A 25,165-nucleotide genomic window follows, 5' to 3' on the forward strand; every position below is an offset into this window, starting at 1 on the left:
AGTGGGAAGAAGTAGAATGTGTTCTGTCGAGATCACAAGATAAATGATCTGAGGATCTCAATGTTTCAAAGTATCTTGACACAACACTTTTTTTTTTCTTCCCCGATGTCCTCGGTGAGCCACCATCCATACCTGTTTTAGCAAACATTTTAAAACATGATATCTGGTTCTACATTTGCAAGCCGGGCTTTCAGCCTTGAACTTTCTTGGCAATTTCATCTGGAGAGTCCCCACCCCTTTCAACAACTTCTTTCCTGTCAGTAACCAACCAGCTGCTTTGTCTAATGACTGGCATTGTTTGCAGCCAGTGAGATGCTTTAACCCCAACGACACTGCTGAATAGCAGTTTTGGAATCGATCATGACTTTAAGGTTCAAGATGTTGGTTACAAAGGAAGTTATCTGCGGGTTTGAAAAATACCTTCAAGATTATGAAAGTCTGGCGCGTGAGTCATATGCTATCATGGTGTAATTTAATTTGAATCCTTCCCATTAATGCTGGCTATCCGTTGTTAAACACATGTGACACAGTGGTCTTTGATTTCCAGATGCTCCAGCTGGTAACTGTCAAGCTCCTTTTAATTATGATTATTTTCCTCTAACCCCGAACTTCTCTAGACCTTATATACTGCATAACACTGAATTGGTTCTCAGTGAAGTGGCCGCTCTGTCTAAGAGTTGTTTGTCTCATTTCCAGACACTACCACAGCATGGAAGTTTTCACACACTACGACCTCCTGAACCTCAACGGATCCAAGGTGGCCGAGGGACACAAAGCCAGTTTCTGTCTGGAGGACACGGAATGTGATGAAGGTGAGTGCATTCCATGCAGTCTACAGCGGAGTGCCTGTGATGTACAGAGAAACCTCTATTGAGGCCAGCCAAGGGACCACAAAATGTGGCCTTAACAGCAAGCCTCATACGGAAGGGACATTAGAATTTGCAACAATGAATACCATTTTGACTGATTAATCGGTAAACGTTTTGGCTAATGCCTTCGAAGCCAACCTATTATCATTCTTCTATGAAACTTTATATACGTCATGCAGCACTGCACCTTCTCATGCTGTCTCCATACTAAACAGGCGTCTGTGGTTTTTTTTGTAGGCATCTCTAAAAGGTACGAATGCGCCAATTTTGGCGAACAAGGAATCACAGTGGGCTGCTGGGATGTGTACCGTCATGACATTGACTGTCAGTGGATTGACATTACGGATCTCAAACCGGGAGATTACATCTTCCAGGTATGCAATACGCTGATCCTATGAGTAAGATCTGGAGGATGAAACGGTGGCAGATATAAACACCACCACTCTTTAACTACAGCTATGGCCAAAGGTTTTGCATCACCCTATTGAAATTTCTTCTTCATAAAGTCAAATGGAGCCTGCTGAAATATGTTACGTTAACATATTGAATTACATACTGCTTTGTAGTTTTCCATATAAACAAAAAACAGACACCAAACAGATTTTTTTTCCGAAATCTAACATGAAATACTGTATAGCTTCCGGTAGACTTTTGTGATATCATTTTGTAGTTTCTTTGATTACATGATGTTAAATAAAATATCTAAATTATGTTCATATAGGTTTTTATTTTTATTTTTTATGTCTCAATCCTAAAATTCTTGGTGATGCAAAACCTTTGGCCATAGCTGAATTAATTCAGCTGGAGTTTATGTACTTAACATTACTACATACAATTAAGAAAAATAGTGAAAAATCATGTCATTTTAACACAGCACTACTTACATCCATCACTGTTTAAATGATAGATAATCCTCTTCTACCGTACAAAGGTAGCAGCTAGTTCCTGATAGATTGAAACATGCAATCCATTACAAACTCAATCATACCTTCTGAGATCAATCAACAAGAAACGAAACCAAGCAGACTGCTGTCACCTTGAGAAACGTTTCACTTCTTATAGTTTTATATTGGATACTGCAGGACACAGAAACAGGGAATTGTGTCAGATATTTACTTCCTGCTGGATCCTAAAAAGGTATATGCTTGTTGAACAGTAAACTGCACTATGGACTGTCAGATTGACGAGAAGTTTGGAGGCAACTTTCTATAGTTCATGTCAGCATTCAGTTTTCTTCAAACAGCATGATCAGCTTTGAGCAGTTTTAAAAAGTTCCTTTAAGTTTCTAAGAATATCAGGCAAGAAAATAAGCCCTGTATAGTTTATCATGGATCATGGATCAGATTACTTTGTCTACAGTTATTATGTTGTTCAATTATGGTAAATGTGTTTAAAGAAACATAATATAAATAAATATATAACCCTGAAACTAGGGAAATTGGAAGCGTTTATTTTCTCCAGTGCAGCATTCATCAAAAGAAAATGTTTATTTGAATTGATCTAATGTAAATACATGTATATTGGACTGATCAATACAGAATTCAGTTCCAGTAAGGTACTTTTAATGTTAGTTTAGTATTTCAGTAAATACTTTAAAATCTACTAGATTATCTTTCAATCCCCTGCGGCATGTAATAAAAAGTTGGGGTTATTTTGGGAGTCAAAGAGCGGTGTGTTTATGAATGGTTTAAAGTCTTCACGCACTCTATGTGGCGACACCCAAAAAAATAAACAAGTTCCCATGTTAATAAAAAAAAAACACAGCGTGCAATCTTTCACTGTCAAACACTAAATAAGGTCAGGCTTTGGTTTCAAATGTTGCTCAGTTGCACCACCTACTGAGCAAAACTGTCATTGTATTTTTCAGTCCATTTTAGCTCTGCATAGATAAGTGTAGATTAGGAAAACTGCTTTTAAGAGCAATAAGAAGCACACCAATGACTGTTTAATAGGTCTGGGAGTCACATTGTAGTTCTGTTAAATTATTTTCTTTTAGAATTTTGCCCCAATGTTAGTAACCTAATAAACAAAATATTCAAAGTGTTCTGTGCAACAATAATCAGTACATATTTTATTGTGCTTGTTAAAGTGTGCATTTAAGGGGTATTTGCAATATAATCCAGAAAATTTTGTTCTTTTTGATTTTCAACTTTTCAGACTGTTATAAACCCAAACTATGAAGTAGCAGAGTCTGATTACTCGAACAACGTGATGAAATGCCGGTGTCGATATGATGGACACAGAGTCTGGATGTACAACTGTCATACAGGTAATCTTTCTTTTAAATACATTTTAAAAAAATGAATGAAACAAACAGGTAAGCAGAGAGGAGCAGCATTGGGAATGTATTTATACACAAAAATCCCATCTCAACAGATGAAACACAACCAATATAAAAACAACACACCCTACGCTTTTGAGTTCAGTATCCATTAAGAGTGTTCTACACAAGGCTGAACAATTCTACTTAAAATTACCATAATATAAATGGAGACAATAAAAACAATACAGAATATAGTGCATACAACCCAGCCAGATGTTATCAGGGGTTCGATGAACCTACACCATCTCGTTTCACATGGTATTTAAAACACACAAGTATTAAAAACATGTCCTGTTTCTTATTGAGGATCCTGTTTTATCCCTGGTAATCTGCAGTGGAGCCAGGAAAGTGGCAAATGTGCCAAATATTTTTCACATGGAGATGCTTTTTTGATGCATTTAGCCCAAATCTTTATTTAATCAAAGTCTACCCGGATCAGAAATACTGTTTTGCAGTGACGTCTACAAACCATGTGCTATTTTGAAACAGCCCAGCGTAGTTAAAGACTACCCGAAATAATTACACAGCTGTCTGTAGCTAGTTTGTAAATTGCGCTAATTGAAATGATTACATCTACAATACAAGTATGGTAGATTTTTTTTTTTTTTTTTATAAAAGTAAAACGATTTGTTAAAACCTAAGCCATGTATTTTATTCAGCTGGCAATAAATAAATTGTTTCTCCATTCATTAAAAGCTAGGACTATTGATGGCATTACTGTAATCATTATTTTGTAGCAAAAACACATTTATGTTTGTTACCTAGATGGCTAGAATAATACTGGAGACAGTCAGTGACATACTGTAAGAACTGCACAGTAAGAAACAGGTTAGGCTTGAACTCGCATGTAGATAACATTATTCTTGCATGCTGTTCTCACTAATCTATTCACCGATAGAATTCTTTTGCAATATGTGTTGTAATCAATACACCCTCCCTAATAACCTGTTAAACTTTTTGTTGAATCCAATCATGTTACTGCCTACTTACACAGTGCATTTGATGCTACAGTAGTTGTCACTGGTTGTATTCACAGTATTTAGGTTAACAGTTTGTCCTGAGTCCATGGTCCACTGCACACACACACACACACAAAAACGGATCTACCGCATGTTCAACTTCTTCGTTTGCAAGACGCTTTGGTAAATGTATTATTAGTTGAAAAGACTTTGATTTTACTGTCTTCATTAATTTGTTGAAACAGCTAGTATAAGACAGTACAGACCAAATTTCTCTTTAAATTATTATTTTTCTTTTGAGAAACAAATGGTGCACAGGTTTTGCAAAACGGCTAATAAATGTGTCCCTAAATTCTTCACCATAGGTATCAGTACTTTAAATAGAGATGCAAACTTGTAGATGCATCATCCCTTTGTTGATGCTTGTAGAATACCCTGTAAATCAAGGGTATGAATAAATAACAAACTAGTTACAATAGTAATGACTGCATTTTAAAAAGCACCCCTTCAATACGCCTCACTCAAACAATCTGAAACCAGACTTGGGCATGGATTTTGCAGCCTTTTGCTCCACTTTGGTTTCACTTGATGGATTTCTTCATGCAGTTTTAAAGAAACGTTATTTATTGCGCCCACTCCTGGCAACTGGTGTTGGTATGTCCAAAGTAAAAACGACATACGTGAACTTGAAATGGTCTATTTCACGCGTGCCAGTGGTGTCTCCTCTTGCATTTGCTTCCATGGTTCTTTACTGCAGGTTTCTATGTCCTGAAAAAGAAAGATCTGTATTAAAACAAGGAACTACACGTTAACAGTACCAGATTGCATTAGAGGTTTAATGTACAAGCAACTTTCACATTTTACATTATGACTAAAGGTCCCAGAAATGTTGTTTTAGGTTACTTTTGCTTAGAAAACTGAACAGAATTTCAGCAGCTGTCTTAAACAATAACCAGACCCCAACAGCAAATTAAAACATACTACAACCCTAACTGCACAATACTACCTTAAATGACGTAAGGAAAAGGAAACGTACTCCCCATATCTATTAATATGCATGTTTCTCGAAGTTGCTTTCCAAGTTCAATAAAAGTATTCTAAACATCTGTTTCATATCTGCGATTGCCCAATTAACCCGTTTCCAGCTGTTTAACAAATGTTTTATGATATCTTTTATAGGGGGCTCCTTTAGCGCTGAACAAGAGAGTACGTTCCCCGGACTCGAAACCAACCAGCTTTCACACAGGTAAATAAAGAGGGACCAAGACGCTGCCTGAACGCGACGTACACAGGAGGCTCAAGCAAATCAACCCAACCACTAAAGAAAAAGAAAGTCATTTTATTTTTAAATCCCTTTTTTTAATGTTTTAAATGTTTGGTTTTTTTTTTAAATCAGTGCTGGACAGTTTCTCCATTTGGCTAGTTCAAGGTGCTCATTCCCTGTATTACATTAATAAAACATGTCCCAGCTGGGCTTGCATTGCCAGGTTAGGTGTCTGGATTAATGGAATGACCTAATCCTAGAAGTACAGTACAATTTGCACAGACTGCCCGAATATAGGGTGAAAAAATAATGAGAAAACAAACAGGCAACAAGGGATCGCATCTGAAGTATTAAATATAACGTGGGCATTATGCTTTACATTGTAATTCAATTTTTCAGTCACGTTTACATATGAGTTTAAAACTTTACAGCAGGTTGTACTGAATTTAATGGAAAGCAGTGGGGATCGACAGGCACTTTTTAATGCAAGCCCTGTTTTTGTTTGTGAAATCTGGATGATGTTTTATTTTTTATTTTTTTTAAACCACTGGGGTTTTTCCTTTCGATTTTTAAAGCATTAAAGCCAGTTCATGCTTGATAACCCAAGCAGTAAAAACATAGTTGCGCTGAGTTTTTCCTTACAAAATGTAATTTAGGAAAGTGGAAAATGATATGTCCAGTGCCTTGATAAGTCATACGATTTAGTACCAACAGGTAGTTGGTGCTATACTGGAATTCAATGTTCCTATCCAATGTAAAGTAGCACTCCAATAAGAAGCTGTGTATTGCACGCCAAAATTAAGTATTTCTTGCACTGGCAGTTAAACTAGTTGAAATAATTGGGACTTAAAGGCGATGGCTTCTTTTATGTTTCACATTGGGGTGATTCGTACTTGCCTACTTCTTTCATCTATATCTCTGAGCCGTGATATCAAGTCAGATCTACAATGTGCAAGGTATGTGTTGTACACACTGTAGCAACTCAGCCAGACTGCCACATGTATATCTCTATGCACAGAGAGGTAGTATTGGGCAGCATGAACATACAGCATGTGATATGTTGGGAGTGACAAGTTTACTACCCATTAAAAGGTCAACCACTGATTTACATTTGAATATCACCGAACGTGCCTCACAGAACCTGTAGTGTCAGCGATGAAACCTTCAACAGTAGATAAAAAGTCCCACTGACTGAAAATAGCAACCGTGTGCCACTAGACGGCAGCACAGATACCTGGCTACAACACTGCCCCAATCCAGCTAAACCCCCGAAACAGCAGTCACCCAAACTATTCTCTGCAGTGTGCCTTTCCTCGCCGTGTCTCTCTTCTGGACTTCAAGATTAAACCGAAGGTCTACCTTCATTTAAGTCTTACCTACACCTATCCCTTTTTTCAATTTGTATTATTTTTTTTTACAATCTTTCTTGTATATCTGTTTTATTTTTTTTCCTAGTCTTGATTTAAATATCTAATCTGTTATTATAACAAGCATTTATACGTAACTTATTGTTGTAAAAGTCAGGGATTTATAGCTGTTTTGTCATTGTATTTTTTTTTTTTTTGGTTACATTTTTAAAAGCAGCAACTGGTATGCGTGTTGACAGATTTCTTTTGTTTGCTTATTTTGTAAATGTTTAAATGGTGCTCAATGTGATCCTCTGTTTTATGAGGACAAATGGTTATGTATGCACATACTTGAATGAAATCAATATTGTGCTTTTTCCCCTCCATAATAATAAAGGTATGATTTATGAAGCAGTATTTGCTTATTGCCCTTTATTTGTTTTTTTTTCATTTGGCTACACTGTAATATAAATCTCATGGAATCAAAAGACAAGTCTTCATTTTAAAAGGCGAGTTATATATTCATTAAAAAAAATAGAAAATAAGTTTAAGTCGACACTACTAAATTCAATTTCTTTGACACAAGGGGAGTTACATTAGACCCAGGTAGTTCCAACTGCCCTATAATCCAAACCATGCTACAATACCGAAATGCATGCAGTATAAAAACTTTAATATCGTACTTATGCATACAACACTTATGTTTTATTTCAAGGGTTACACAAACGATTTTTCATGACATATATGTATAAAAAAAAATCCTAAAACACAAAAAAACTAGCTGATTGGAATGGTACAGATTGTGATCAGTACTCCAAACTTATCTCAACAAGGTCCGGTCCCAACCGATTAGCAAGAGACTACTGCATAGCGTTTGGGAAATTCACACTCTTTTCTCGGTATACGTGGCAACGGACAAAATCGAAGGTACCGGAGGAGACCTGGAATATCTATTAAAACCCAGACGATAAATCCAATGGTTTGGTAACAAATACACACACACACACATGTGGGGGCTCTCTGCTTACTCTTGAAGTCTCAGAACATCTGTCTTCGGTTGCCTCTTTTCTGCAAGCCCAGCGCTCTGGTTACCATTCTTTTTGCCACCACTGTATCCGTGCGCGGCCTCAGCTTCACTGGCTGCATGAACTCTGGAACAACAAACACCTTTTAGGAGAACAGCCCTGCCTAACAATGCAAATCCATAGAAGCCCACCTTTTAATTCTCACAGCTTAAGCGTTAAGAACAGCTTGTTGTTAACCATTTGAGAAAGCCACTGAAAACGTAATCCTCGCTGGAGACTGGGCATGATTACTCCGATTTGAGGCAGCGTCCCTCGTTGACAACGAATTACCGCTGAAATGGGTTTCTTTTTTTTGGGTCTTTAAAATTATGGGTGATCATAGAAAAAAAATAACATAATTTTACAACATGCGCAGGCTAATTCACTAGCCAGAGCTGTGAGGTTCATGAAATGGGAAGCAATATGTGGGACTAGTGGTGAGCATATATCTCTTTCTTAGCTGCACACCCATTTTTAACTGTTTAACAGACAACTGCAGTTCTGGTTAAAATTAGTTATCAATACTAACGAAGCTGAGAAGGCAGGAGAACCTGGTATGGTCGGCGTCTTTTTAATGCAATTAATGTAACGCTAGGCTACCAGACCGGAGCTTGAAATTGATGGGTACCTGGTTCCATATTCTCTACCGAACACAGATCTAGCACAATGTCGCCCATTTAATGGAGTTGGACTCATTCTTTATTGCTGGTGTGCAGCGACACGCTCAGAATGACAGTCAGACACCAACCTGCACGTCTTAATGCTTTTCCTTTGGATTGCTTGGTTGCTTTGGATAAACAGCGTGCCTTCAGCAGGGGGTGTTGTATGGTGAGAGCCTGCGATGCTAAACAACCACAACAAAGCACAACTAATGAAAGGTCAGCAACATTTTAACCAAATGAATATATTTTATATTTTTTATCATCGTACTGATCAAGGTTTAGATGCTAAATAACAAACGCTATGGTCCATTTTCCATTCATTAAATTCAACAAACTCTGGAAACTGGCCAATCCAGTGACTTGAATCCAGCCCAAATGTAAAACTAGGTAAAAGCTGTGTCATTATGGGTGTTGGGTATAATGTGAAAGAGTGGGGCTTTTTGCATCACGCAGGTCACTTTGGACTCAGAAGACAGTCAGAAACGAATGGCCAATACATCAGAAAATGATCAAGAAAGTCTGGAATTTGCCTCTGAAATATTAATGAAAAGTTGGAATATCTATCCCTACTACATGAAAGTTGATGTAAGTTCTCTCTCAGGTGCCACCATTATATTGACACCAATCCTTCACAAATTAAAAAAGCTAGGCATCTGGCAACAAGCCCAACATATTTCTGTCTTGTTGGTGCTATAAAGCAATAACAGCAATCCTTTACAAAACCAGTGGCCAAGCATTACTGTGTGATGTTTAGGATTTTCACATTGCCTAGATATATATATAAAGCAAAGACCAAAGCTTAAAAAAACATACCTGCTGTTTCACTTGAAAATACTCCCATGGCATGAGTGTTGTCCACCCACATAATTTTTAATCCTCCTTCACTGTATAAAAACAATCAAAAACAATGCGTCAGATTCCAATACAGTGACAAAGACAAGGTGAAGCACAACCGGAAATTAATGAAAGGCTGCTGGTTTAACTGGAGAGGCTGGGCACAAACCAGGACGCCTGCCGTGCAGACTGATTGGATCCGTTTAAACAAGCAGTTAAACAGCTGGATTCACAGACCCTGGTTAGCACTATATCTTGAACCAGCCACTGTTACTTTAGGTAAAGTAGTCAGAGATCAGCGCTAAATCAGGACCTGTTAAGCTTGCTGATCTAAGACTTTAAAGCAGAGATTTTCCTCCATCCTAATTGCATTAGTAACATCATCACTGGCAGGTTCATTCAAAACAGTAACAAGCATGTATTAATGGCCATCAGGGATGAATATAAGGCTCTGTGGCAGGATGGCTTGCAGTGGTGAGGTGTGGTGACGTCACGGACCAGGAAGTAACAGAACCACAACAATGGATGGGCGGGTGAAACTGAACGCAACGGCGTTCAGCTGATTTTATTAATAAACAAAACAAAAGATTTAAACAAAACAACAAAACAGAAACCAAAGGGCACGAGGGCCAAATTAATCTATCTCCCTGTACCTCCTCTCTGTACACCCCAACCCTGCAGCACGGACAGCTGCAGGTTCTTATACTCTGGCCGAGGGGTTAACTAGCTGTTAATTATCTTATTACCCCTCGGCCACAGTCTGCACGCATTTGGTAAGGATGCATGACTGGCAGCTAGTTAAATAATCAGTAGCTGATCAGTCATGCATCCTCACGGGGTTTTTAAATTATAAATATAAGAAACAATACCAAAAGACGCTGCGCTTTTATCCGCGCCGCAAACAAATACAAATAATAATAAATAGGGGCGAGATACTCCGCCACAGGCTCCCATTGCACAGTAGTTTTATCAACATCAGTTTTTGTTAGGCACACTCAGTGTATAAGGACTAAGATCAATGAGCCTCAGGCTTATCGAATTAAGCTCACAGTAAAACCATCAACAGCTCAAACTGCTGCTAGTGTGTATATGTATAAAATAATTGAATTCTAAATTGTATCTGTTTGTGTGATCCAGAATAACTAAATACTTGACAAGGAAAGAATGGGGAATAAAAGGTTTCGGACACTAATGTCAGATGCTTCCGCCCTGCAGTGCATGCTAGTAATACACACAGGGTCAGGATCACCTAAAGGGCTTTCAGCATTTTCAAACAATTCATGATAAATGTTAACCGACACACACGGACAGTGGCTGCGGGGTGCGTTGGCTTCCAGCTATACCAAGACTAGCACACTCTCTGACCTGAAATCTGCAAACGCGTCCAGGATATCTTCGGTTTTCAATACTGCTGGAAAGTCATATATTTCAATAACGTGGCCAAATTCCGTTGGCTCAATCCTTGGGTTTCCATAGCAAGAGTAGTCACACTGGGCATGCTCAATGGAGACTTCGTCTGCTTCTTTCAGATAAGCTGTGATCTAAAATAGGAGATCAAATGAGCGAGGTCAGCTCATAGGGCAGTCACACATACACATGCATTCATAACTTGCAGGTATCATTTGAAGACAAATAGTGTAGTACAGTGGATACTCTTGTGGTCTTCAGTCAATTGCAACAGACCAGTAAACAAATCTAAAATACTACTATGTATTGATCTGAAGGAGAAAGTCTACGGTAATATTTAAAAAAAAAAAAAAAAAATCTAATAAAAGAACCTCTTTAAGAAAATAGCCTTCGTAATCGTCCTCGCTGTCCTCTGCATGCTTCGAGGCTGTATCTGCGCTCCTGTCGTGGTCTTCCTGTTTATCATCTAATGACATGGCAATGAAGTAATCAGCTGTCTGTCCGTACTTTTTCATCCAGCTGCTATTGCTGTGAGCGGGCAATGCGGTCTCCTGCTCGCTGACCGACTCGTCCGTGCTGTCCGACACCGTGTCTTGATTGGAGTCGCTGCTGTTCGGAAAGTCCTTGATCCACGTCGAAGATTCCCCGTCCGTTTCCGCGGACAGTCCCGATGTGAAGGAATCCTCGGAGGTGCTCGGGCTGTTCTCGGAGGTGTCGAACTGGGGCTTATCCATTTTGTTTCTGTCGTCCGCGATTCCGTCGCTTTCCTTCTCCATCTTCTGTCGCAGCGCCTTGGGAACGTAGATGGCTTTATCGGGCCGCTTGTTGGTCCAGCCCCTTGAGTTTCTTTTCTCTGGCGGCTTGCTGTTGCTGAAGCGTTGCATCTCCCTGGCCTCCCTGTGCTTCTGGTTTAAGTTGGTTTGTTCTTCAGTGTCATCTTCAGTGGGCAACCTATAAAATCAATAAACAACTTACTTATTTAAAACTTCAGTATTAGCCTTTCCAGATTTTCTTGCTAGTGCTAATTGTGATCTGGGGCTCAGACTAATTAAACGCTACGGAATCTGGAACAGCTCCAGCTGCTATGCAACGGGAGTCCTACATTATACCCTGAAATAATGAGCAGAAGGAAACAAGGGGGTCCACTGGTGGTCCCTGGTGCGCTAGTCCATCACCTTGATGTTCTTTGTGGTACAGTACAAAAAAAAGGAGGAATCAACAGAGTTGAAGGGCAAAACTACAAAAGCCTGCATGCAATCTGGGAGCCTGTAAGACTGAGTAACAGAATTTGTAATCATTTAGAATACTAGTGAACATAAGACATAAATTAATTATTGTTTTGTTGGAGAGCCCTTGAAAAGAAACTTTTAAAGTGACACTAACGTTATTCGGCTAAGTTAACCCCCACATGGAAAAATTAAAATGGGCATTTTGGAAAACTTCAGGACCAAGTGGCCCACGAGTTAGACAGGTGGTCACGAATCCAAATGTGATCACGGGCCACCAGGGCGGCCAGCCAAAAGGTGCATGGGCCGCCACCAGGCAATTTTACTTTTGTTAACTTTTGTAAGATTTTCAAACATGTATTCTTCATGAATTAAAATATTTGCATATACAGGGGAAACAGTAAAAAAAGGTATCACAGATTGCACCACCCTCTACCTGAGTTCAGAGTGGCAGACCGCAGAGCGTCGACTCCATCCCTCCCCGACAGAAAAGGTGCTTAAAGATTCGTAGTTCTCTGCAGCTCTGTGTATCAGGTAGCGAAGACGGCTAGGGAGCGGAGGAAAAAGCAACACGCTGGAAAAGAAAACGGCATATGAGACAGAGAGAGACAGAGAGAGAGAGAGAGAGAGAGAGAGAGAGAGAGAGAGAGAGAGAGAGAGAGAGAGAGAGAGAGACAGAGAAAGAGAGACACAGAGAGAGAGAGACAGAGACACAGAGAGAGAGAGAGAGAGAGAGAGAGAGAGAGAGAGAGACACACACAGAGAGAGAGAGAGAGAGAGAGAGAGAGAGAGAGAGAGAGAGAGAGGGGACTGCCAGACAAGCGCAGGCACTGCTAAACAACGCGTGTCCAAACGGCTTCTTATCAAAGTAGAAACTAGCTATGCTGTATAAATAATGCACGACAGGTTGTGACAATAAACTACATCAGCAAACAATTTACAAAAGCAGAGGCATTTATTAGCACCAAAACAAACAAACAAAAAACTGTCCGAAGCAGTACTGTCTGTATTTTAGCTGCGGTCACTTCCTAAAACGTACATGATGTATTGCAAAAGTCACGCATATGCAGTAGACTTACAGTATAAAAAACATACAATACAGTTGCACAGCTATCAGTGTTTTAAAGGTAAATCAATTATCATACAGTTACTGCAGTAAGTAGTATGGATACATGCGAGGCGCCTTATCATTATTATCATCATTAGTCCTAATAAACAAGTCTTCATTTACCTTTTCTCGTCGTTTTCCTGTAGAAAGTTTTCCAAGTCCTCCACGATTTTGTGGACAAACTCATTTTCCTGCTTCGGAAGGTAAGCGCCGTCTAAACACGCAAACGCCAGGATGCCTAAATGAAATGTTAAATACGAATTATAAAAATAAAAAAGCAGAAACTGTTAAACTCTCGACAGACGGCGCAGCACGCTTGTCATGTTGCCGCCTGTATTATTTCTGTAGTTCTATACTGTATACAATCTATACAATGCTTTATCGCAAGGCAAATATAATCTTGTGCAATCCTAGAGTAGTATGCAAAAAAAGAGACTTGAGTAAAAATGGCAATAATAATCATAATTAATAGGGTTCTGTACTCTTGACCGGATGGTTCTGGGTTCAGTCCCAGGTGGGGGGCACTGCTGCTGTACCCTTGAGCAAGGTACTTTACCTAGATTGCTCCAGTAAAAACCCAGCTGTATAAATGGGTAATTGTATGTCAAAATAATGTGATATCTGTATAATGTGAAATAATGTATAATGTGATACCTTGTAACAATTGTAAGTCTGCTAAGAAATAAATATTAATAATAATAATAATAACAAATGTTAAGAAATAAATAAGAAATAAATAATAATTATTATTATTTAATAAGACATTTCAGTATTAAGAAGCGGCTTTGACTCAAACCTGGTCTTTACCGATGGTGAGTTGGTCGGTACTTTAGTACAGATTTTAGTATTACTACTGTAATTTAGTGTAGTACGTTGGTTAAGGATGGTTGGTCGGTATTTTATGCAATGTTTGTCAAACATAGATTTTAATAAACCATTTTAAACGAATTGGTCTGAGTTATTTTTGTTGTAATGTAACGCAAAAAAGATGACGGTGTTTTATTGTTAGTCCAAATCCTATTGGATAGAAGCAGACGACCAAAGCTCCCACAACAGCCCTGCCCCGGTGTGACTGATTCTGTAAGGTTACCAAGTCCCGGAAAATATATGTTTCTATAAGTTCAAAACTGCAGCAGTGTACTCAGCAAGTTGACAGCACAACAATTTGTTCTACAAGCTTATAGATTACTTGTTTAATAATTCTGATTATGTGTTTAATAATTAATATTCTATACTGTACCATCAGCCAAGATAGCTTTTTAAGCGAGTCCCTATTGTGATATATATATATATATATATTGCACATAATGTTACATTTTTAAATTATGATTGTGTTATTATTTACTTATTTCAACTGCTTCTGAGTTGAACTGAAGGAAGAAAAGAAAAAAAAGTCAATTTAGTAACCCCAATTCCCTAATCACTCCGATTAAAGAAACGGCCAACTCAGTAGCTAGACATACTGGACCTGAAAATGTGTAGCTAGACATACTAGACCTGAAAATGTGTAATCAAACGACTGGCTTTGTGTGAAACGCAATTCGAGGTACATTTTAAGACAGCCTCGCTTATGGTCTTTTCAGATCCTCGTCCTCCATACAGCGAAGTTACAGTAAATGTGTAGGTATTTAAACAGCTTAGTCTTACTCCATATCGATATAATTTGATTTAAAGCCCCATTGACCGTTGCTGATAAAGTACCGGTCACGATAAAGCTTTCACTTTCCATAGCAAAACATATTTTATTAACCACGAACCTCCACGACTCTCTCAGCACAGAACTGTGTAGTATCACAGTCTGTAAACCCAGAGACACCTCGCTCGGTTTAAGTATCTCGAACGACATATCTGTATCAAATTAAAGCCGTTTGTAATCATGGCAATATGAAGTAGATTGGAATTACCTCCTGTCACTGTGTGTTTTCCTAAACGACTAAAACGTGTGCTCGTCTTCTTTTCGCTTCCCGACTGTCATGTCAACACAACCAGCTGGTTCAAATCTACCATCAAGTAGATACATTGGCCCGAGTTGTCGCTGGGGTGTCTCGTTCTGCTCTTGTGCTGCAGTGGCTCCACCTACAGGGCTGGAGGAAAAACTTCAGCCAGCCGTGCAGGGTGATAATTAGAGTCAACTTGCTTGTTATTAACCCGCTGGGTTTGGCTCATTTATATTTGAAAGATTCCCCTTATAGAAACATATGCCACAGCACTGCACACACACGTTGCAAAAAATAACAAATACACGAAATACACTGAGCTTTCAGTAATCAAAATGCAATAAATAGTTATACAGTATGATACTGGAATATAGTATTATTATAAACAAACCACATCCATAAAAAAAAAAAAAAAGTTTATCATGGCAAATTTGCAGTGTAATTTCAGTTTACCCACAGAATTGAAATCAGTCTTACAAAAGCATGACAACTATAGTCTTGTACCTTCATAGGTTTTTTGAAACCTACGCTAGGAAACTGGATTTTAAAACCTTAACTACACCTAACATGTTAACACGCCAATGGCATAATCGTGACACCAGGTGGCGCTGTTGGTTCATTTTAAACCAAGTTTGTTTCCTTGCAAAATATAAAGACATGCCGGAGGGCCAGTTTAATTGCTTCCCTCTGAAAACACCAATAGAGTTTGTCAGCCGTCATATCCAATCACTGAAGTAAATGCAGCTTTACATTTTTGTGACGTGTGTTGTACATCTATTTTCTATTTGTTTGGAGATACTCGGTATGCACACCTCAATGTACGAGAACAGTGTTTACATCTGTATTGATTTCTATCTTGGGGAATTTTAATCGGAGCACTGATTTGTTTGCATGAGCTGTAAAAAGCAATCAGACGAAAACATTTCAAACATGTAAAAACAGCCAAGTCACCCTCATTGTTGGAAACTATGTATCGTGGTCAATTCTTGGCCCATTTTGTAGGGGTATACCTTTACAGCTGCACATAAGTACATTCAATTGACTAACGTTTCAACTAGAAGTCTCTTTCAATTGAAAACACTTCCAGTCAAAACAATGTTGTTACATTTGTAACATTTATTTTAGTATTTCTAAATTGAGCACTAATTCGTTGTTTTTGTAGCATTAGATTTTATTGTGTGCGTTGACAATATCCTCTGCAGCCGTCATCTTCCACCGGTAAACAGTGGCTTCTCACCGCATTTAAACCTATACGTATTTCTTACGGTCTTTAAAAGCGTTGTCTTAATTTCGCAGTGGCAGTTGCCGTGTAAGCAGCACTCAACGGCAGAATTCTGTAATACTACTGAAAGAAAGGTTTCGATACAAGTCTGAACATTTAAATAGTCAGGTTCGGTAACCTATTGAACAGATTTATAGTTAGGCTGCAGTATAAAGAGTTGTGGTTGGAGCGGTTAGCTTTAAAATCTCATTGGTCGTTTGATACAATCCTCTATTCTTTATGTCTATAAAAGGGCAGAACCGTTTGAAAACACCATTGAGATACCATTGTAATACCAGTTCTTTACACTGAAGAAATAGCAGCACTTTTAATTGGTCCACAGCAGAGTTTTAGAAGATGTTGCACATTGCACACTGTCTCATACGAATACAGTGCCATGGTACTGCAATGTTATCAGCAGTGTGTGTTGGTTCATGCAATTGTAATACAATTTCAGTGTCACACCAATGGTAACCTCAAACCATGCAACTGCCCTTGTGTTAACATTGCCCCTCAGTAAAGAGCCATTGACAATGAATATCATTTGGAAAGGAAATTGCTCCAGCCAGCAATGCTGCAATCAGCATATCCTCTAGCCCTGTGCGTTCCTTAGAGACTCCCAGATCGAGTGCAATAATATACGGCTGCAGCCGTGTCAACAAAAGGAGAAAGCCGCTATGTACATGAACCTTTATTGCCGAGGATTTATAGAGTGTTTTATTTTTCTGTTAACTTGACTCCCAGAGAAAGAGGCTATTGAATGCTTTCGGTCTGCCATGGGAAGCACTAACATCAAAATCGATTTCACCAAATACACTGAGACCTGACAGCAACGTTTACAGACCAGAGGCAAACACATTGTGCAGAGGCTGGGGTTTTATTCCAACTCTGAAAAATAAACACGTGAGTTGAGACACAGCAGGCATGGTTTTATTTGAGGTGGACACTTAGTTATACAGTGGTACCCGTATGTAGACTTTCTAAACGATTTAGGGCTGTTTATAAACAGCCCTAATTAGATAAACAGCGCTTGGAAACGTCCACTAATAACCTCTCAAAAACAGTCTTTAAAACAACCCTTTGAAACGGTCTGTAAGGTTTTGTGATTAGGGTACAGTGTAAAGCAGGGATGTCCAATCACATCCCCGAAGGGCCACGCCACTCCAGGTATAACAGGTAAAGTTAGAACTGCTTTACGGTCTGGATAGAGGGTTAATGGGTTAGAACATGGTTGGAACAAAGACCAGGACCGGAATACCAACTTTGACCACCCCAGAAATAAAGCGGTTTCAACCAATCATTAGGAGGAATTGCTAGTTTTAGTTTACTGATTTAGTTACATAGTACGCAGAGATAAAAAAATTATGAGACGTCAAGTCAGCTAGACGGCCAGCAATTCTTTATCGTGCGTGTTTGACATTTAACATAGTTTTACATCAGAATTGAGTGTTTTGGATTAAGTTAGAGATGAATTACTCACGTGAACACAAGCTCTGTTACAGAATTACAAGTACATACAATAGAGAATACTATAAAGAGTACTTACCTGTGCTTTCACAACTCCACACTGGACAGCAACAGTCACAGTGCGTTAACTCCAAAAGTTTCATTATGACATCACACCTACGTTCTGATCACGGTAAAGGGCAGAAAATAACTGAAAGGTGCCCGAAAAATATCATCAACAAGGATGGACAGTTCTATGGCTCTATGGATCTAAGAAGATACCTGAGTCTAGTGACAAACCTAATGGAACCCAGACAAATGGGACACACATATCCCAGACAAGAACTAGAGCTTGAATTCTGCTAGAAAACAGCGTCAAAGGAGTAAGCATTTGTGCAAGCACGGTGTGTGAAGACCAGTTTGACACAGGTGCAAAGGACAGTTTTCAAAGAGGAATGGGTATGAAACTAACAATCAACGACAGTAAAACCTCACTTGTTGGTCCCTTGACCAGCCTTATTAGAAAGGTTTTACCGTACAAAGAACAATAACCGCTCCTTCTTTGAACCAAGTTGTTCCTTTCTAGCTTTATAATGTAACAATGGTTTCATTCCTCTCCGAAGGCGTGGCACTACCTTGGCAAACTCTACTGAACTCAACTGCAGTCTTGACCCTTGAGATGGAGTTCTGGCTGCATTCTGTATATACTGTGCTTGTTGCACACATGGCATGGGTAGATTTATCATTCTATAAGTATGTTCCTGAAAGACGGATAGAGATTTAAATATATAATGTATGTATCACAGTACAGGAAATACTTTTATTGGGGGAGGGGGGTGTGGGGGCATGTTCTGCTAAATTCTTAGTGGATATGACCCATGACCGTTGATTAAACGAACAGGCTTAAGTCCCATTATACACGCTATGAATAATGATTTCAGATCAGTGTTTAATGTGAACTGCGGCCATCCAGTAGATTTTCTTTGGCAGTTCTTTCCTCCAGACATATGCTTTCTTTTGAGGAGAGGCTTTTGAACAAAAGCGTACAAAATGCATTGAATGCGGAGAAACGGCACATGATTAATTATGAATATTCGCAGGCTGGCCTTGAGCGCTGTTCTGTGTCGAATAAAAGAGGAGGATGATTAATAACAGCGGTCTGTGCGGAGCTATATCCTTTTATTGTGTGTTGCTTTAGATTTCAGAGACGAAGGTGAGAAAGTGCAACCGTGGTTAACGCAGGAGGGAGGACAGTTTCCTTTAAACAGCTTGTCTGTAGTTAAGATAATATGCCAGCTTCCATTCAATCGCTTATGGTTTTTGCCGTTGATCTTTTTTTTTCAGACTTTCGTTTTGACTTTTACCTGCCACGAGCACACTATAAATTCCTTAAAGAGTACGTAGCTGCTACAAATGTCGTTGTATTTATTGGTTCCACTTTTCCCTTGTATTTTTATGTTGTTTGCCATCATTGAGTGGTTCAGTGCGCCGCTCCCTCCTGAATCCCTAGCAAAGACCGACAACTTTGCACAGCCAGGACGCGACCTGCACTCTCCTGACTGTATGACCAGCCAAGTTCAAAGGCCATTTTGTCACATGATTTGAATTAGAATTTCCAAGAATACCTCACTGACAGGTAAAGACAGACAAAGGAAAATGAGAACTCAATATAGAATCAACAGAACCGAGAACCACATACAAATACGAGGGAACGATGAGCAAAGAAATAATATGTCAAGGTAACTTGCTCTTTATGGTAACAGTCCCTGAGACCATGTGCTTTTTAAAATCGACAAACGAATAATGTGACTTGTGCTCATGGGAAAACCGTGATGTCATTAGAAAGTTATGAGTGTTCACATCAGAATGCATTAGGAATGGGTTTATGCTGGAGTCTATGACTAGAAACTTAAAATAACCAGAGCTGGAAAATAACGGGAATTAGAGATTCCACACACATCAATATTTCTGGCCCATGTTGTGCATATTTCATGCTCGCATAACCAAATTGAGGTCCTGTGCATCAGACCTTGAGGAGAATTTGAAGCATTCCCGTGGCCCACAGATCCATCTGCTTTCAATGAAACCTCTTCATCTTTTTCCTCGGGAGAAAAATCAATATTTTGGAACAGACCTGCGAGACGTTGAGCTGGAATGCACTGCTGTGTGTGGTTTGAGATCAGAAAGGAGAAGGTGGGTTTGTTGAGGTGCTTGGACTGGAGGAATCGCCCAATTCACTGAGGGGGTGTCAGAGACTCCAACGAAGCTGACTGTGTGCTGTTGCTCCAGTATTGTTTTTCTCATTCCTTTCAAACCATGCTAATAAATAAAACTAGCCTTGCACTGTTGCACTACTAGTATATCACTGGAGATACAAATTGTTTTAATCCTAACTTGTTACTTCTTATCTCGTATTGTATTCTAGTAGTATTTGCACTTACTGTAAACTATGCTGTATTTAAATATCGTTTTTGCACTGTGATCTTGCCATGTAACACCTGTAAATCGCCTTGGACAAAGGTGTCTGCCAAATAACCTAATAATAATAATTGTAATTTATGTTGCTAATATTTGTAAGATTGGAGAGAGACTGCGGTCGACACACCATTCAGACATGCAGGTTTTATTTACAAATATTTGCAATGAAGTGAAACATTCAGAATAAAAAAAAACTGAACAAACAGAACTAGTAAAACGAAAGCTAGGAAATAAAAGTTGACCCAGCAGCCGGCTCCGCGTTACCTCTGCTAAAAGGAGGGTCCCGCTCCAGGAACTGCTAAACCAAAAAGATCAAAATACAGATTACAGAATTCAGCGAGGGCCATGGCCGTGCTTTAGGGTTCAGAGTTTTGTGGATTCTAATCCCACTCAGTTTATTTGTGTTCGAGAGGAGCAGTTATCCGGCCCTACACACAGTGGTAACCCATTGCTCCCCCTGGCTCACGCACGCAGCTGTGAGGGTTCTCCACACATTTGTCTCTGTTTGCTGAGAGTAAGAAAGAACAAAAGAACAAAGGACTGGCTTTCCAGCTCCTTTTTCAAGGCATGTGGCCAGGGTTGATTGATACTCAATCAATCAATTAACGCCAGGCCACATTCCACACTTATCTTAATTAGGGAGCACAAACCCAGATTTAAACAGATAAACCCCATTTACATGTGCAGGGCATCTGCACTGTCATAGCATTACACCTTACATCTGAAGCTACTTACTCTTCAAGAAAAGTAATGTCTAGTAAAATTACCCAGTTATTTTATTTAGGCCAATGAGATCTAGTTATTTAAGCCTGTTGTTTTTAGGGTCTTCATTTAAAAAGGGGGGTCTGGTCTGTGCTGATCATGCCTGTCTGTCTGTCACACTCTAAATGGTGAACACAATAGGAGCCTTGAGTTTGCACCAGAATTCACCAGACTTGTATCACACACTCTTAGCCTCCTATAGAAATCTCAGATTGCATTTGGTTCTAATCCGACAAAGTCTTGATTTCATACAAATAGTTTGAACCTTTCCGGTACTATGCGATTACTGTGCGATTTTGAGGACCCCTGTTCACCAAAGGCAGAAAAGCAGCGGCCAAACGTTCTCATGCAAAGTCTGAACTGATGCATTGGAAATGTACATTTCCATAAGGAATTTGCACACGAGTGCCACTTAGCTGTGAAGCACAGCCTTTGGGAGTAAACAGCATTTCAGCGGCTCAATCACAGTGTTTCCAATTGCGAGTTCCACGGCATGAACCCCACCCCCTACCCCCGAGATGCGATTTTACAACTGAGCACTGCTGCCTCTCCTCTCTGTCTAAACACATCAGCGCAAAGTAAACCGTACATGCAGAGAACACGCATTGCGCGTTTTTATACAGAGGGGGGGGGGGGGGGGGGGGGTCAAGATATCATTCCTCGCTGGTGTTTTTAATAAAAATGTGTTAAAAGACGCGTCGCTGAAGTAAAAGCTGCCCGTGATAACCGCCCCTTGCAGTTTACACGAGATTGCGTCCGGCAGCCTCCAGCTATATTCCAAATGTGCTAACCAATGCTTTCAAATCAATTTTCTTACCACTTATTAGCTTTATTGACATTATTACGGTCTACCTTTTATCGGGCTGAGGTTTTCTTTATGTTAAAGATAGGCACATGTTTTAAATACGCTATAGACAAATTGCTGCATCCTGGTGCCTTTGTTCACGTCACAGTCCTATTAACAGCTCTAGCAGCTGGTACCTGGTGGAAACCACTGCAATGTTTCATCTATAGCGCTGTCTGGAAATATCCAAGGTCGTGCCTACCTACCAATATCACACATTTTCTTCCGTCTGGGAAACTGCTTATTCAGTTGTGCTGAAACTTGGCACTAACGTTGTTTTAGCATGCGTTATTGAGAGCATTGGATTCTGCGGATACATGGGGGCTGCCTGTGTCTATCTGGTGAATTGTGATGAAACAGGGTTTTCGCATTGCAAGACTCTGGATGGCTTCAGATGGGGTCCTAACACCTAGTGCCACAGGGGCTACTGTGGTCCAGTCCTGCAAAAAAGGTTAATCATCAAAATGAAAAATGAAACCATGGCGCACCTACTGGACCACCTACCTAATGGAGGCGCATGACAACACATGGCTGGTGTTTAGATAGACACAATAGGCTTGAACTGAAACTCTGGTATAAAAAAATCCTAGAGATTAGATTGTGCTGAATCTGTTATTCCTTACTCCATGTGTGTGTGTGTGTTTAATTAATTCTGTATTACATGTAACAAGACGTTTTGTGTTGGTTCAGGTAAGGTGCTCGCTATAAAAGAACACCTCTCGTCAAATAATTGCAAGCAGTTCATGTTGATGGAAGCCTGACTGCACAGTACTTTAAAAAATAAAAAAGTCTCACTTAACAAGGATAAATAATGCATGACGAGACCAAGCAGCCGGTAAACATAAAATGTTCCTCAAAATGACGCTTTCCCAACTGGCTGTGCAGTATCTTTCCAGCTTTACATCTGTATTGTGTCTAAAAAGTTGATCTTTCACACAATTTTTTTTTTTTTTATATATATTGGTTGAAACAACTCTTATTGTGTTTTATGGAGTGTGTGCAGAGCAACGATCAGGGCACAGCAAGAAAATGGATGAAGGAAAACAAACCAGTAATGATCGCCATAACTCATCCGCCTGGCAGGTCTCATAAGCAATGACATCACTCAGCAGGATATTTTCCTTACAGGTCTGCGATTGCTATTTCTGCAAGCAGGGACTGCATGGAAACGGCTTTCTTTTGTTTAATGTAATCACTTAGTAACACCTACAAATCATACAGTAAAGCCAACATGTTCTATAAATATACAAAGGGTTAAGGGTTACAGGTAAAATATATCTTTTTTTAACATTACATTAGATTTGGAGTAAACACAAGTATCATAGTTGTGCTGTGTGTTTGAAGAAAGGTCCATTCAGGTTTATGCTAAAGTTTTTGGTTTAGGGATAGAATACTTAATACAAGAGTGGGCAAGAACATCTTATTTAGTGTTGCTTCAAAAAGCATTAAAAAAGTAAGTCATTGACAAATATTATTTATACATGGTGGCCGATAATAATGCATAGATTGCATATGATCTATGAAGCCAGAACTATAAAATAATAATTATTTTTTTTTTTTAAAAAAAGGTTTTTGGTACTGTTACTGTCCCTGTATTCATTGATCTTGGGATTTTTATTTTAAGTCATTTTAGGGGTTTTTTTTGGAGCTGGGATCTTGATATTTTTTAATTGGAAGCATTACCCTTCCAGCATCTATGTAAACAGAGGGAGTTCATATGAATGGTTATATGCAATAAATGCCTGCATAGAGATCTTTTAATTACCAGAATCTTCTTTACCAGGTGCTTACAAACATGTGGAAAAGTAGTGTCACTCAAGAGCTAAATAGCAAGCAGATAAATGTGTAAAAAGTACTTACAATTACAGAGTATTAGTAAGCATCGAAAAGATTAGCTAATTATCCTTAAACATTACATTGACATATTGCATATATTTATCACTGGGAAACCATCTTTAAATATTCAGAGGAGTGGTTTTCTTCGTAGTATACATCAAAAATAATATACCATAGTATACCAAAAAGATACATACAAAGACAAAATTTGTGATCAAGCCTCTCTGTGCACCATACAGTTTCATACAGTATTATTCGACTGAAATACAAACACATTTTGTGGTTCTATAGAAAATCTCTCTCTAATCTTCTGGAAGGTAATTTTGGCAGGGGTACAAGATTTACATTTTACTACTAAGATCTTTCACTACTTCAGTACAGGGCTATAATATATATTTTCTTTCTTCCAATTGAATATGAAAGAATAAACAATCATACTTATCAGAATTAAGTAATATTCATAAGCAAGTGAAATCCGTGTTCATCCCAAGTAACATAATGGGGTTCCTGATAATGTTGAACTAACAATCTGTTCTATCTTGCATTCTCCGTTTATAAATCTGCTGGTTTTTATGATACAAACACATGCAAACCCTGAGGTCAGTTTTTTCCCTCTATAAAGTGCTTGTGATATTTTTAGAAAGAACTGCATGTTTTTGATCAAGCGCGGTGTTGGCATCCCTTTGATATAAAATGACCGCCGAAGTTTTTTTTGTGTTTAGTTTGTTTAACTCTCTTTAACATTGACCCTGTTCGTTCACATTTTTACACTTGGTCTACAGGGAGAAATACAAGGTTTTCTTTTAATTCAGGTGTAATCTATTACCATGCCCCGCACAGACCATCATTAACAGTGTCTAAGATAAATTCAGCTTTGAAGTGATTTGTTTGTGTAGTAAAAGGGACTTAAGCTTTGCACTCTGAAAAGCAGGAGTGACCTCTAGCATCAGCATGTTAAACTGGGGGCATTTTTGACTAACCCCTTAGTTTGATCTCATCCCAGGTAATGTTCTGGTATTGCAAGGCCACATTTTTCCCTTGCCCTGATGATTGTGTAGACGCCAGTTTAGCATTTTTCAACATTTTTTACTTTTGATTCAAAACACAGTTCTTTGAAAGACAACTTAAAGGCATTCTGAAGACCATGCATGCGTTGCCCGACTCCACATCATGCTTTTACACAATGTCTTTCTTTACCCACAGAAATAACTGATGGTGTTTAAAAGGCCATTGAAGTTGAATCTAGAGAACTCTAACGAGGACACAAACCAGAAGGCACCAACAACTATACAATAACGTTTTTTTCTGGTATTACTGGGACCACAATGTAAGGCATTAACAGTGGTGTATTAGAGTTCAAATGTATTATCTACCTGTACCAAAACCTTATTTCTGGTTTTGCAACTAACAGGCGTTTTACACTTTGGACTAAAAAGCTTTGAAAATCACCCCCAATGTTTTCATTAGACATGCAACTGGGTACGTGCAATAGGAAGCACCATAGAAAGGTCCCTGGAGTTTTGTAGTGATAATAACGTC

The 25,165-nt window shown here is 39.0% G+C and overlaps 2 protein-coding genes across 4 annotated transcripts in view; one reads left to right on the forward strand and one right to left on the reverse strand.

The window, feature by feature from the left end:
- The window catches only part of LOC117971682 (lysyl oxidase homolog 2B-like), a 57,160-nt gene extending 49,985 nt beyond the window's left edge, over positions 1 to 7,175 (forward strand). The window contains exons 11-14 of the mRNA XM_059008363.1: positions 697 to 812; positions 1,107 to 1,243; positions 3,027 to 3,138; positions 5,331 to 7,175. Of these exons, the coding sequence (XP_058864346.1) occupies positions 697 to 812; positions 1,107 to 1,243; positions 3,027 to 3,138; positions 5,331 to 5,401 (436 nt within the window). The 3' untranslated portion in view covers positions 5,402 to 7,175. The remainder of the gene's footprint in view (positions 1 to 696; positions 813 to 1,106; positions 1,244 to 3,026; positions 3,139 to 5,330) is intronic.
- Positions 3,742 to 15,117, reverse strand: LOC117966118 (R3H and coiled-coil domain-containing protein 1-like). 3 transcript variants are annotated; one of them, XM_059008365.1, is made up of 9 exons: positions 14,967 to 15,117; positions 13,186 to 13,300; positions 12,391 to 12,528; positions 11,100 to 11,679; positions 10,687 to 10,862; positions 9,301 to 9,371; positions 8,574 to 8,669; positions 7,769 to 7,912; positions 3,742 to 4,919 (listed from the first exon to the last, which is right to left on the reverse strand). In XM_059008365.1, exons 4-8 carry the CDS (start codon positions 11,610 to 11,612, stop codon positions 7,800 to 7,802), a joined length of 969 nt encoding a protein of 322 aa, XP_058864348.1. In that variant the 5' UTR covers positions 11,613 to 11,679; positions 12,391 to 12,528; positions 13,186 to 13,300; positions 14,967 to 15,117; the 3' UTR covers positions 3,742 to 4,919; positions 7,769 to 7,799. The 3 variants fall into 3 exon arrangements, with proteins under 3 accessions (XP_058864348.1, XP_058864349.1, XP_058864347.1); XM_059008366.1 differs by having other exon boundaries at positions 7,790 to 7,912; positions 12,391 to 12,501; positions 14,967 to 15,116; XM_059008364.1 differs by having other exon boundaries at positions 7,790 to 7,912; positions 14,967 to 15,116.
- Positions 15,118 to 25,165: the final 10,048 nt, after the last annotated feature.

The sequence above is a fragment of the Acipenser ruthenus genome, chromosome 37 (assembly GCF_902713425.1).
Source record: "Acipenser ruthenus chromosome 37, fAciRut3.2 maternal haplotype, whole genome shotgun sequence".
NCBI lineage: Eukaryota > Metazoa > Chordata > Actinopteri > Acipenseriformes > Acipenseridae > Acipenser > Acipenser ruthenus.

What these genes read in the sequence shown, in the direction of transcription:
- LOC117966118 (XM_059008365.1), bottom strand. Translation starts at nt 11,612, where the DNA reads ATGCAACGCTTCAGCAACAGCAAGCCGCCAGAGAAAAGAAACTCAAGG. An exon ending in ATTTTCAAGTGAAACAGCAG is followed by an intron (nt 8,670 to 9,300) that starts GTATGTTTTTTT and finishes GTGGTTGTTTAG; the next exon opens with CATCGCAGGCTCTCACCATA. An exon ending in AAAAGCATTAAGACGTGCAG is followed by an intron (nt 7,913 to 8,573) that starts GTTGGTGTCTGA and finishes TTGTTGTTCCAG; the next exon opens with AGTTCATGCAGCCAGTGAAG.